This window comes from Microtus pennsylvanicus, chromosome 16 (genome assembly GCF_037038515.1).
Source record: "Microtus pennsylvanicus isolate mMicPen1 chromosome 16, mMicPen1.hap1, whole genome shotgun sequence".
NCBI lineage: Eukaryota > Metazoa > Chordata > Mammalia > Rodentia > Cricetidae > Microtus > Microtus pennsylvanicus.
In genome coordinates this window covers 44,403,277-44,417,804 of record NC_134594.1, presented here as the reverse complement: position 1 = coordinate 44,417,804, position 14,528 = coordinate 44,403,277, and the positions used below count along the sequence as shown (strand labels likewise).

General features: G+C 38.1%; 1 protein-coding gene across 6 annotated transcripts in view; it reads left to right on the top strand.

The window, feature by feature from the left end:
* Window positions 1-14,528, top strand: part of Gria2 (glutamate ionotropic receptor AMPA type subunit 2) — a 116,051-nt gene that overhangs the window by 71,250 nt on the left and 30,273 nt on the right. For all 6 annotated transcript variants that reach the window (XM_075950701.1, XM_075950704.1, XM_075950702.1 and 3 more), the window contains exons 5-6: window positions 1,559-1,612; window positions 6,148-6,309. In XM_075950701.1, the coding sequence (XP_075806816.1) occupies window positions 1,559-1,612; window positions 6,148-6,309 (216 nt within the window). The remainder of the gene's footprint in view (window positions 1-1,558; window positions 1,613-6,147; window positions 6,310-14,528) is intronic.

Here is a 14,528-nt window from a genome sequence, read left to right as displayed (position 1 = left end):
ATGGAAAACAGGGACATTCTCATGATAGCTTGCTCAATAGGCAAAATCAACAGATGTTCTTAAGATATTTATGAACACAATGCTTGTTGATTAAGCTGAGAAGAATTAGAATATTTTTCTCTTAAAAAGGACATCTTTTCTTCAAGCTTCTGACTTCAACGTGGAGGATTTGATTTCTCGGAAAAGGCAATTTAGCTGTGTGATGTAGAAATGTATCAGAAGCCTACAGAAACCCTAAATCCCTTTCAAACAGCTGCTACACAATTTCGGCATGGTATTCTGTAAAACATTTTCTGGAAATTCTGTCCTTGCTCTTGGACCGAATGTGTCGATACAATCACCTGACAACGTCTTAGGTGCTGGGCTGTTGTGGAAGTCTTCAGCAAGGAGGTGACCACTAGGTTGAGATTGGTTACAACATGTATGTTAATAGTACATTCATGTGGCTAAGTGGAGAATTTTCCAAGTGAGGAGACAGAACGTCCTGAGGGCTTTAAAGAAGTATACTATTATGCAAAACAGTTTTTTATTATGTTTTATTTATTTTCTATTATGACCATAGACATTCATGGCTCATCCTAAGGAGTTTAATTTTATGATCCATTAGAAAGTATATGAATTTAGCAGAAGTTGTTCATTTGAACATTTCTCACCTGTGGTACCAAATGCAGTATGCTCTTGGGAATGATAGGCAGTGGGCAAAGATCAGCCTCCCCCCATATATTCCAATCATAAAAGAAAGTAAGTCATACTCACTGAACTTTGGCTTGGGAGCTATGAAGGCTTGTGGGTTAAGAGAATTAAATGCATTTTTCACCTATTTTCACTTAAGAGTGGGTTTATCACCAGGTGCATCTCTGTACTGTACTACACAAAGGTCATTCACCTTCACCTATTCAGTAATATAGATCAGTGAGAGGAAATATGACTCAATACTGTCCAAAGATGCTATGACCATTCCTAGAGTAATCGCTTATCTCAAGAAGTAAGTTTATCTTGCTTTACTCAGATTTATAAGGAGAAATTAGCTTCTTGCCTATGTGGTTGCCTAAAGCTGAAAGTAATGTTCATTTGAACTAAGATATAAGTGTATCAAGAATAACATTATAATTGATTGCTAGTGCCCCTTGACATTCTATAAATGCAATTAATGCCTATTGTATATAGATGTATAGCTATGGCATTTCAGATGTTTATTTTAGGTGCTTGTTTATTGGGAAGCCAAGGATATACAATGATAGAAATGACTTGTTATGGATTAAACATATTTGAATCTATATTCCCCACAAAAATATAGGTATATTTTCATTATTGAAAAAATGGGAGTTATTTTGATTTAGTAGTTGATATTTTAATAGATAATGTTTACTAAGTACTAAAATGAATTATTACCTTTTCCTGAGAAGCATTCTCTTTATTTAATATAAAAATGTTTTACTAAACATGACTAGTGGAACATAAAACCCCAAACTCCATCTTTTGCTGATCAGATCATCCCATTAGTAATTTTGTAAGTTGTTCTTCATACATATTAAATGTGTGTGTTTCTCTTTTCTAGGTTATTACCATCGGAAAACATGTTAAAGGATACCATTATATCATTGCAAATCTGGTAGGTGAATTAACTGGCATTATTTTACTACCTACTAAGCTTTTATTAAGATTTACTTATCTGCATTTTATGGAAATGAGTGCCTGTCTGCATGTGTGTCTGTGCGCCATGTGCATGCAGTACCTGTAGATTGCAGATGAGGGCATAGGACCTCCTAGTACTGGAGCTACAGTAGGTAGGAGCCACCATGTGAGTGTTGGGAACTTCACCCTGGTCTGTGAAGAATTAATGAGTGCTTGTAGTACAGAGATATCTCCCTAGCACACTTACATAATCTTTATAATTGAATGTGTTAGTTTGGAATGATCATCATTCATAATGAATTTTTGATATATAGTATAATTATTCTTTTATAGATGAGAAATTATTTTATTTTGTTGCTTTAGGTTTGCTTCCCAATCTACAACTTATATTAGTTCTAGTTTTTAGATGTGATAAAAGCATCTTTACAACAATATTTGCTCAAAAATTATCTTGAAAATTTTGTACTAAAGGAAGCATCTAAAAAAATATAGTTTAACTCTTTAATTATCCATTTTTTCTGTCGTGTTTTATAAACTTATTGTGTGCATTCTCACTTTCATTATTAGTATATAATATTTTAAATTGATCTACATTTATAAGGAAATTAAGCTTAGACATATGATAATATAATGTCAATAAAATTATCAATTATATATTGTAGAACACGTAACATCAATGTCTTGAAAGTATTTTATTTATGATTTTCTACATATTGTATAAGTATCACAATGAAATGGAAACTGAGTACTTAAGAGTTTCCCATGTTGTCATTAGGATTCTTGCCAATTCAGTACACATTGGAAAGCAGATTGGCTCATTATATTTCTTTGTGGTTTTTCTTTCTATAGTATAGCCAATCAATTTAGATTATCGGACATTTGTTTTTATTTCCAAAATTGACTTTAAAAGTGTAACAAAATAGTCTTTGCTTTTTCCTCATGGTCTTTGAGTAGCTATGACCCAGTTTGTTGGAAAAGATCTCTGCACCACATTATGTGCAAACTCAGAAAACCATGGTGAGCGAATGGGAAAGAGGTGGCAAATACAAGCATGTTCAAGATTATGTGATAGATAGGACCACACAAAGGCTTCATGCTTATGGAAATACAAGCTTCATTTGGGATTCATGGAGTATCTATCAGCTTGTACCTCAGAAAACATCCCTGGTATGACAGAGAGACACAGAAACAGAACAAAACTTGCAAGAAATAGTGTTTTCATTGAAAAAAAGTCATGTCAGTATCAGTGAGTGGCCTGAGTCTTGAAAAAGTTGGCTGTTCAAGGTGAAATCTCTCTTCCAGTGGTGTGATTCCTAGCTGCTATGACCATGCTCTGGACTCTTCTCTTAGTGTGTACCAAGGAGGTTGGAAAAGACTGTTGTAGACACAAGGGTTAACAGGAAACGAGGTTCTGCAGTGATTCTGCTGAGCTGCGTTCCAGGCCCAGAACAGCCTGCACACTAAGTCCCCTGTGTGAATTGTGCCATTTGGTGAGCAGCACAGAGTCACAGTGAAAGCTGCGATCTTTGTAAATGTCCAGATGGAGAAGATTCTGTGGGAACATTGAGAAATAATGACAGAAGGTGTCTCATCAATTTGAGAGCTTGATGTGTAACGCCATGACAAAGGAAGGGCTGTCTAAGTGAGCAAGTCCAGGCTCCTGTCATGGCTCTGTTTGGGATCCTTATATTCACGCTGATGCTGAATGCGGCTCTGCTCTCCTTTTCCCAAAGCCTCGAGTCCTCTCCTCACAAACCTCTGGCAGTTCAGTTAGTGCAGAAGTCTCGATTCTGACGCTAGGTCTGAGAATTTAGACATTAAAACCTGAAAAGTGCCTCCTGCTGTTGAAGGATTTTCATCTTCCAAGTTCTCAACAGAAAGCTAACGCTTTTTCTCTGACTTATGCATGTCAGAGGAGATGACTGTAAAAGATTCTTTAAAACCCTCACATATGGATTAATTCATTTAAGAATTGCTAATAGTGGTCTTGGTCCTTCAGATTCAGTCTACGATTAAATTGTTGCAGGATTTGAATGAACAACTGGCTCATAATACCATGAGACTTGGTCCTAAGATCTTGTGCCCCTGTTCTTATCTCTGCTATTCGCATGGATTTAACTTATGGATAATCATTTAGGAAGTTTAGGTTTCACGATGCTAGAGGTGTTAAAGGTGTACTAACAGCTCAGATTTTAATGATTATTAGTGAGTCACTTGATTTAAGCCTTGTGCATACATCTCCCTGAGCAATATGACGCTTTTTATTTGGTGGTTTGTTGCCAACTGAGTTGTCAGATGTTGATCTCTCTGCTCCCATCCTGTTTCTGTCTTCCCCTCTTCCATTTCCTACTCCACCTCCTCTTCTTGCTTTTCATCTCTCTCCTCCTCATGTTTCTCCTCTTTTTTTATAAATAGAATCTTTGCAGAGGAGTAAAATAAGAATGATTTGGAAAATGCAGATTCTTATTTAGGGCAGCATCAAACCTTACCAAAGATTTCCGTTGAAAGTGTTGCATAATCACAGCAAAATGACAACAAGTGATTAAAATTATATGAAACCCAATGGAAAAAAATGAGAACAAAAAATGTTAGGAAGACAAGAAGCTGAAGCTTTATCTGAAAAGATGAGGCATGAGGCAGGGCAAAGAGAGGAATATAAAACATGACAGGGAAAGCAGTCAGGTAGCTCCTGTTCTCGCTGTCCACTCTTCCTCCTCCATCCCTAGAGGCAGAGCCTGGCATGGGCTCTATGCTCACATTACTGAGAATGGGATGCTAGCAACAACCTGTGAGAGAGCAATAGAACACACAGGAATAAAGTATAGGAAAGAATGGGCCTCCATTGATATTTGGGTTCAATCTGATACCCTGGGGCTCTGTGTTACAGAAAACTACACTATTCCCTTCCAAAATAAGAGAAGACAGAGAGATTTTTGAACCCAGAACCCAAACACATTTGTCACTGAGCTAAGACTGTAATGGAACAGCTTCTGTTTTCTCAGGGAAATTTTGCCAACAGAAGTTATGTCTAGAACAGGGGAACTCTTATGGACCAAGCATCAGCTAAACATCTCAGATGGGTCCCAGGACACCTAGGTGCATCAAGGAGAGTATTCAGTACAACAGCCTTGACTCAAATTCCTTTGAAAGGAATAAACGGACACCCAAGTACCCTCTCCACACACCCCCCAACAAAGGGAACCACCAAGTACAAACTTTATTTCATATGATTTTCAGAAAACTATGCAGATAAAACTGGACAACTAACAGAAAGCAAAAGTCTTCGCACAGAACTCCGAGCCCTCCCTCCAGTCACAAATCACTTTGCCCCCAGAATTTAGACACACACACACACACACACACACACACACACACACACACACGCTGCACCCAGTTGCAGAGAAGACTGGAAGTTTCTAAGTGGCACAAGAGAAACAAATCTAAGGGGAAAAGGTCAGTGGCCCCGCCCCCTGCCCACAGGCCTTAAAGCTCAGCAAAAAGATGAGCCTCACGTGGACCCTAGAAACCCAGGGTTCATTTAACACCATTCCATTGGAACACAATTGTGGGCTGACATGAAGTAATCACTCTTTGACCAAATACAAAATATAATAATTTGTATTTTTAATACTAATAGCAAATAAAAGATACACGCTTAATTCGGGATCTATTTAATTATTGTGTATGGTGGAATGAATACATTTAAAATGTGAATGCATTTATACCAGCCACATCTAAATCTTGTTTCTATTTCTTTGATTTAAAAATAAAAAGAAAATTCAGTTGAATTCATCATAGCCCACGATTTGGACTCATGAGCAGTGTAACATGTGGGTGTGGGTTTGTGCTCATTAGTGCAATACCTGTACTTGTCAGAAGGGGGCATCAGTGAAGTTGCTAGATGACATGACCCACCCAGTGTGGCTATTGGGAGGGAACCTGGGTCCAAGAGCTTAACACCCTTAATCACCGAAACTTCTCTCCAGAGCTGTAACTATTGGATCAAATTCAATTATTGCATTCAATCTGTTGCAAGTTTAATGTGAAATTGCATTTCTGTTAAATAACTAAGAACAATGATTGGGTGTTTGCTTCTTCCTCCTCATTTTAAAGATATTTTTATCAGGTGAGTGAATTGATCGGTTTAACTGAGGAAAGTTTGATTGATATTTTCCATATGGAAATACATGGCTGTACTCCACAATAAACTCATTGATGGAGACCATTCCTTACCAGACACATGGCGGCTGTCTCAGTAAAACAGAATACCTCTTTGTGAATATTTCTGTGAGCTTTGCATGAGATAATCAGTCAGTAAACATATCGATTAGGGACCCACCATGATGTCAATATGAATGAGGTGTGGTGAGAAGCATTGACTGTTAAGTATGCGGAACCTGTTACATAGGCATTTTATCTTCCTTGTGTGTGTTGAACCTGTAAAGAGACACTGTGTAGAGACACAGGAGAGGGTAACTTGCAGAGGGATAACACAATGTGTTTTATATCTAGGGATTTACTGATGGAGACCTGCTGAAAATTCAGTTCGGAGGTGCAAATGTGTCTGGATTTCAGATCGTGGACTATGACGACTCCCTGGTATCTAAATTTATAGAAAGGTGGTCGACACTGGAAGAGAAAGAATATCCCGGAGCGCACACAGCGACAATTAAGGTTTGCATTAAGGAAACGAAGATGCTTAGAACATATTGGAGGGGATAGTGTTCAGTTCAAGGGATAATGAGCACACAGACTGATGAATGCATTTTCAATATTTAATGTGTTTACTCAGAAACATGGTGTGTTACTGTAGTGTTCTTCTGAATCTCCTCAATGTTTTCATTCATTTACCTGACTAGTGGAATTTTTTATATTGTGTGGAATCTCAAGTAGGGACTATGAAGGCAAATCAAGGACAGATTTCTGCCTACACTCACATTACCATGAGGAAAGAAAATAAAAAGCCCACACTTTGGGAAGGAAGAGACAGCTATGAAACAGATGGCAAGCAAAATCATAAATTATATGTCCTGAGAAGCTTTGTGTGAGGAATCAATTTTAAACTTAAGACCCAAAGAGCAAAAGGCTCTGGCTGTCACATACAATATTTTGTCTACAAATAAATCAAAGAAAGAATAATAGATATGGACTCTTTCCATTTTCAATAATCTCCCTTGTATACAGTTTAAATAACAAGCATATGGCTACACATAAAATGCCTACATGTGGTATGTAAATGTGTGGTATGTATAAAATAATTGGTCATCAGTGACATGTGCAAATCAGAAAGCTTATTGAAGCATGATTACTTTAATAATGGAAGCATCAACATGGTATCTACACAGTCAGACAGAATCCTTGAAAGCTGACTAAAATGCCTCACCGTGAAGTCCTGAGTGCCTTTGAGCACAGAGTTCTTCCTCTGTATAGTGTTTAGACATGCATACACATTGTTGCTACCTAAGCCGGGTATTTCTGCTGATGAGAATACTTAGTCTTTGTTGCTGATCTTACTGAGGGTAGAATTAAGATTCAGACTTGGTTAAGGAAGTAGTTTTTATACTGATGTCAAATGATTTGGGGTGCACATAATGGTTTTTTTTTACAAAATTGGAAATGTTTTAAATGAAGGAGAAAAGGTGATATATATATATATATATATCTTAAAACATCATAGTGAGATATATAGTTATCAGGAACTAGTTGATCATGCATTGTTGGGGGAGGTTGCTTGTTTGTTCCCAGCTGCTCAGACCCAAAATAATCACTCTGAAATTATATTACTTAAATCACTGCTTAGTCAATTACTTAAGCACATTGCTAGCTAGCTAGCTCTTAACCCATTTCCATCATTTTATATTTTACTACTGGCAAGGTTCTGACTGGCAGCTTGTGTCTTTCTCCTCTGGCGGCTCCATGGCATCTCGCTGACTCCACCTACTCTCTATATATCTCTTCCAGTCTGACTAAGTTCTGTTAAGCTGAAAGCAGCTTCTTTATTAACCAATAAAAGCAGCACATATACAGAAGGACCTCCACATCAACACTCAAAGTGTAAATATGACTATATTTTTGTATCTGGTTATGAACGTTTACCAGATAAACAATAGAGAGTTTAAAGTTCTATACTTGGGGGTACATAAATAGATACCTTTAATTTTAGGTCAGTTTCAGAAGACCATTTTGTAAGATGTTAGAAAGAACTTTATTTTTTCTAAAAGGTAAGAGTGTTCCTGTTTGGTGACCTTGGTTGAAAATTTAGGCTGTCTATTATGTGATCCTGTGCAGTGCTGTAATGTAACAGCTTCTGAGAATGGCATGGGACACTTGTTGTCATGGGACATGACTCTGTCTAGCTTAATGCATGTTTCACAGCTCATTCATCCCTTCCTTGAACTTTAAGCTTCTGTGGCTTAATAAATGATGCTGTTTAGGATGTATGATGGAGAACGCATTCCTCTGAAACCTTAAATCAATTTTCTCTTCACATTCTTCATGAACTTATTGTGGTGTCCCCATACTGCCTCCGTGAGAAACAAAAAAAAAATGAGATTGAATTTTGTCTCCTAGAATCTACATCATTATTTGCCTCCATGTGTCTTATATCATGACTCATGGGGGAGGAGGTATCCAGAAATGCATTCTATTTAAATTTTGTTGAAACTTTGTCCCAGATTTCAATCTGTTGAGCTCAACCAGTGTGCCTTTTCTTTGTTTTTTTCCTTCTACAATATCATCCTTTTGGCTGCTTCAGCCAATTGTCAGAGAGTTAGTGATTGTTCTTCATAGTGGGATACCACAAAGAAGAAGGCTTATGGGTTTAAAATTTGGAATCTGTCATTTATTAGATCATGGTTCTCATTCATGTATCACAATCAAGGCTCTTAATTCCCAGCTGTTGGCTGTGAATTCCCAGCTGTTGTGAAGACTAAATGCCATTCAGTAGATGTTAGCACAGTATGAGAATCATAGATCCTAATAAAGGCTCATGGCTTCTATCCTTCTCCAAAATACAGGGAATTTCAGCCAGTTGCTAAGGTCGATTCCAAGTTGAACATGTTGAAATTCCTATATTTTACCCCAGAGAGTTCATAGAGATCACTGAACGCCTTTAGGGGAAATTCATCTCTGGGCTGGAGTTTATGCTAATCCAGATACATATTGCTTCTGTACTAGAGGGCTAAGAAATGAATCAAGCAACAGAAGTGAAAAAAAGTATGAACTTTGACTTTGAGAATGCACAGTCTAAAAGAAAACATAAATATGTCAATGAACAAATATAATAAAGGACAATGTATGTCAAGCGAGCAAGCCATTTTTCTACAGACGATTAGGACAAAATGTGGGAAGGAGGTTAAGAAAGGCTTTTTGTAAGGGGACCCCTGAATACTCTTTCCATGAAGCTAGAACTGAAAGAAAAGAAAAGGAAGGGGATTTGGGAAAGAACAGCTTGTGAAGACACAAGGTCATGCCCCAGCATGACAGATAGAAAACTGTAAATCTCATGCTGGTAGTTTTTTATTGATTTTTATTGAGCTCTACATTTTTCTCTGCTCCCCTCCCTTCTTCTCCCCTCCTCATACTCTTTTAAGAAACCATTTGGAACTTGTGAAAAGGGCATGGCTTCCTTGTAAGTAGTATGGCTACTGTTTTCCTTTGATCAAAAGACGATGATTACAAGAGAGGGCCCCATGATCCTAGACTGAGTGGATACCAGAAACGATAGAGCATACTAAGCTCTGCAAGAGTGTCTACTGAATTCCTGTCTGACCTTGGGTCAGTAGTTCTTGTCTACATAGTTCAATCAAAGCTGTTAACTACAGGCTACACTGGAAATTAAATAATTACAGAAGCATAAAAATAAATAAGGTTTGCTCCTTTTCCCAACTCCCTTCCCTAAAATAAAGGCATTTCAAACTTTTGTTTTCCACGTACTCTTTCTCTCCCATTCCCTCTTTTCCCTCCTTGTTCTAATTAGACAGAAAAGGGGAGGTGATGTGGGACTTGCTGTCAATATATTTTATTACCATTGGTTAATAAAGAAGCTGCTTTGGGCCTATGATAGGGCAAAATAGAGCAAGGCAAGAATTCTAAGCAGAGATAGAGGAGAAAAATAGGCAGAGTCAAGGAGACGCCATGTAGCTGCCAAATGAGAAAGACACCTACAAGTAGGCTACAGCCATGTGGTGATACATAGATTAGTACAAATGGGTTACTTTAAGATGGAAGAGTTAGTTCATAAAAAGCCAGAGCTAATAGGCCAAGCAGTGTTGTATCATTCAGGTCTGGATGGCTGGGAAACGAATGAGCAGTCTCTACTTACAAAATTCCCTCTATCCTACCCCCACATGCACACACCCCCTGTAGTTTTCATATACATACTTTCTGATTATGAAGTTCAATTTCTACATTAGGCACAGTTGAAAGTTAACAACAGTCAATAATAAAACATTATCCAACCTGGCAGTAAATGCATCCATTCTGTCTTACTTCTCACCATGCTTTGTCTTGTGCTCTGCAACCAACCCAAGCCCAACCACCACCCACTCTCTGCCCTATTATGATGCTATCTTGAGAACTGTTTCTTCTGCTTCCCCTGTCTCCCATGCCTTCTATATTTTATTCGCTTTGAAATGTAATTAGAGTGTGTTATGATTCTTCTGCAAAAGCTCCAGGATCCTTTGGCACTTGTCATTTTCTTGCTCACGTTCTTCACCTCACATGTGACCTTAGTTCTTGGCAAGGTTCCATCACCAAATTCACTCCAACTGTATTCCTCCATTTTAGTCCTTAAACACGTGACATTTCCCCTCCTAAGGGCTCCGTACACTAACTATTCCTCTGCTAAAACATTTTCTCCTTATATCCCTGCAGAAGTAAGCCTGCAGATTGTGCTTCTTCAATCTTGTGCAAATGGTATCCTCTCATTGAAACTGGAGGTCAACTCTAAACCGTTCAAGGGAGGAGCCATTATACTGCTTCTGCTTAAGACATTGGTTTTATCTTTCGAAATTATTCTTAACCTCCACTGTCATGTATTTGTAACCAATTGATTCTCAATGTTGTTAGTTTTATCTCTGTGTTTGAAATTAAATGCCAATATGTTGTTGGTTGGTCCATCCAAAGCACATAAAATAATGACTGAAACATAAAGGCTGCGAGTAAGAGCTTCCTGCATGTGCATGCAGAGGAAGGTGTCTCCTAGGAGGACATGCAGGAATGGCTGTGGAATAGAAAGACTTCTTGGAAAAAAGAAAAGAGTTTGAAACCTGAAACTGAGTAAGTTTCAAAGAGCAGGATATCAGAGTCTCTAAGTATTGGAAAAAGTATATGGGAAGTTTCCCACTCCAGGAAAACACGAATATTCTATCAGTCTGAGAACTGGACAGAGCTGTCATGAAGACTGTGCAGAGTCAGTCATACAGGATAAGGCTTTGAGCTCAATCTCCAACACAGTGAGAATCTATACCAACCTAGAGATAGGTGCTAATCCGTTGGACTCCCTGGTGATTACTGGATTCTGTTGAACAGGCAGACCAGTATGCAGCCTGAACTGTGACTATGCCTCAGAGAGGGATTTAACACATGGACACCTTTTCCTTAATTTCTTTATAACATAATGACTGCAGAAGTCACAGCCATTTATGTCTAACTTACTGATGAGTGCAATTGAAAGCTACGTTCAGATTTTAAAGAAATGCAAGATCCTGAGAAGCATGCTCTTCCTTACAGGTACTGATTCTAAACTACATAGTGTTTGCACAAGAGAGGCTCATGGGAGACATTTATAGAAAGAGCAATAATGACCTGGAAAAAAAATAAGAACTTTTTAATTATCAGACTATCAAGAAAGAAAATACTGGATTATTGTTGCTATAGAATTTGCTGTAAGTCCCTGCTACAAGCATTTGCTATGTTCCTCTGATCAGGGGTAGCCAAAGAGGCCAAGCTGTTTACTCTGGTGATAAGCCAGGAAGCTGTAATAATTTAACCTGGCTGTATTTACAAGGGACAATGGAAAATAGATCTTTCACTTCTCTTAAAGGTTTTAAAAGGAGACAGAGTATAAGTACACTTGTTAGTAGAACAAAAATAATGACAACTACTTCCATTTTAAAATACATTTTGTTTTCCCAGTGTCACCCCCTCGCAAGGCCTGCCTATGGATGCTTCCTTTCCACACAATCACCTTTGCTCCGCTCTGTCTTTCATGTCTGGCCAGCATTAAGGAGCTCAACCACCACCACGGACGGACATTTGTGTGGCACTTTAAATAATAGTTTTCACACAAGAACCTCATTTTACTCAGGAGCCAACTTAACACACGTTTTTCCAACTTCCTTAATTGCTGCCCTAAGAGAATTATTGGGCCTGTCTGAAAATAGTATAATCTTTCTCAGTTCCGTAATTAGCACCATGCGTTAAATAGTACTCTGAGAGCCTAGCAGAATTAATTCTGCGTTGTGAGTGTTGAAACTGACCACAGGCTCAGCTACACCCCAGCGTTTACTACTGCAAATATTAAAATAACTTACAACACCTCAAAGCTTGGTGCATTTAAAGCCGTGTACTTTGTAGTTTAAAAAGATATATATAAAAACAATAACAAAAAAACCCAAGCTGATCTTGCCAAAATTACATATCCCGAAGGAAAGTATTTTCAAATAAATCTATGTTGTGCCACTTAAATGAATTATCCATATGTATGATTATAATTAAGGACATCTGTGCGCAGCTGCATTCACTCTATTCTTCCTCTGAAAAACACTTGTAGGTCAACAAAATTTCTCCAAAAATCTCAGCTTCAGCAATTACATGAAAGGCCACGTTGGGCCCTTGGTAAACGCTACATCAATATTCCTATTTTTTGCTGGCTCTCTGCTCTCACCCATGGCCTCTCCATGGTGGGAAAACTCCAGGGACTGGTGGGTAGGCATCTCTGCTCACCATGTGTAGAAACCAAAGCCAGAGTCATCACCCTAGACAGCCGGGGCTTTTTCCTAAGTTGTTATCGCTAGAGACAGGGAGAAATTTGATTGACTCAGTACTCTGCCGCCGAACAAGTCCTTGCTCCGGCTGAATCAAATCCAGACCTTGCTTTAAACTGAACCTCCTTTTCTGTGTTAATTTGCATAATTCGCTTTACTTAGGGTAGAATCTGTAAGTACGTAATCTCAAGCCCCTGAATGTGAGATGCTTGCTCCTTACGTAAGATTTTTGTACTGAAAGCAACATCTTTATATTTTATATAAAATCTTTATATTTTAGTAGCCATAGAAGTGTATATGTATATATGATTTTAAACATATGTGTGTGTGTTTTAAATGTGGTCCTTTAAAAATAATTCTTTCTTTCTTCATATTCATTGAGAATATCTTTGTTATCCATGGAAAATAATGAAAGATGCTAATTCTGGCTTCTTCCCGCTGAGCTCCCATTTCCGTCCTGGGAATTGTGGCTCGCTTGTGTGACTGCCAAAGACGTAGAGTTTCATGAAGGTTTGATGCCTCTGTGCCCTGCAGTTTTAAAGGGCACATGTTCAAGATGCTTTACAGTAAATTAGAGATGACCTTATCACAGACAGCGCTTCCAGGGGGTGGGTGCTGGTGAATGTGAAATTAAGTTCCGTGAATAATTCTAGGCTCACAGTGCACTTTTTCCCACTGTTCTTTTTCTGTGAGTCTCTATTTGATTCTTACGCATTGTGAGGAACTAAAATAAAAGGCTTCCTAAATTTTTCTTATAAATTTATTAAGACTTTATAAGATTTGAGATTTTCTGCTTTACATAGTGACAATTCAGGTGAACTGGAAAGTCAGGTCATTATCTCAGAGTCACAGAGCGCTGCCTTCAAATTCCTCCCTGGTAGGAAACTTCTGGAGCACTGGGTAAAAATGATGATTTTAAGACCTGTAATCTTCACCTATAAAATCAAACAAAACTATCTGTGGCTTAAGGTTTTTCAATAACTACAAAGTCACAATACAATAATGTGTGTGTTTGGATTTTTTCATAACTGCCATATCACAAATGATAACCGGAGAATAAGGAGAACACAGGCTCTCTTCCATTAGCTTGATGTTCAGTCCCTGCTAACACAGTACAGACACTGTTTTGTTTCTCTGGATCCAGCAGTGGTTCTCAATCTTCTTTATGTTGCGACCCTTTAACACAGTTCTTTGTGTTGTGGTGACCTCCAAACATAAAATTATTTCATTGCTACTTCATGGCTGTAGTTTTACTACTGTTGGGACTCATAATGTAAAATCTGCAGGGTGGGGGCTCCATGCTCGTGGGGTCACAACCCACAGGTTGAGGACCTCACTTAAGAAGCATTACATAAAACACTCTGGTAACCACCCCAAGACAAGGGAGGATCAAGAGGCAAGTCTGAGCCCAGGCCTGCTTTCTGACATACAAGTTCTGTGCTTTCTAAACTGTTCCCAAAGAGCTTCAAATTTCACAACAAATTGAAAATGATGAAATCTATAGGACTTAAAAACATTTTAGTAGTGAGTAAAAGTAGTGAGTATTTGTTTTAAATACAATATTCTATGTTTTCAAGGTGTAGAAAATGTGTGTAAAAAACCATGACACCATATGGCAATCTACAAAAACTCACATTGTATTCATGGTATCCTCTTTTATATTTGTAATGCAGGAAGTGAGACAAACACAAACATTTTCCTCTCTGCCGCCTTTTTCTGGTGTTAGAGATGCCATCTTCTGGTACCTGTGATCACACTATCCCATGGCATGATGTTACTGGACATAACAAACATGTAAAATGAGTATTTTATTTTATCTTTGAAATATGAGCCTCAATAGATAGACACTTAAAATGTAATAAAGCTTGCATTTGGAAAATGAACCATAAAAATGATTTCCCAGAT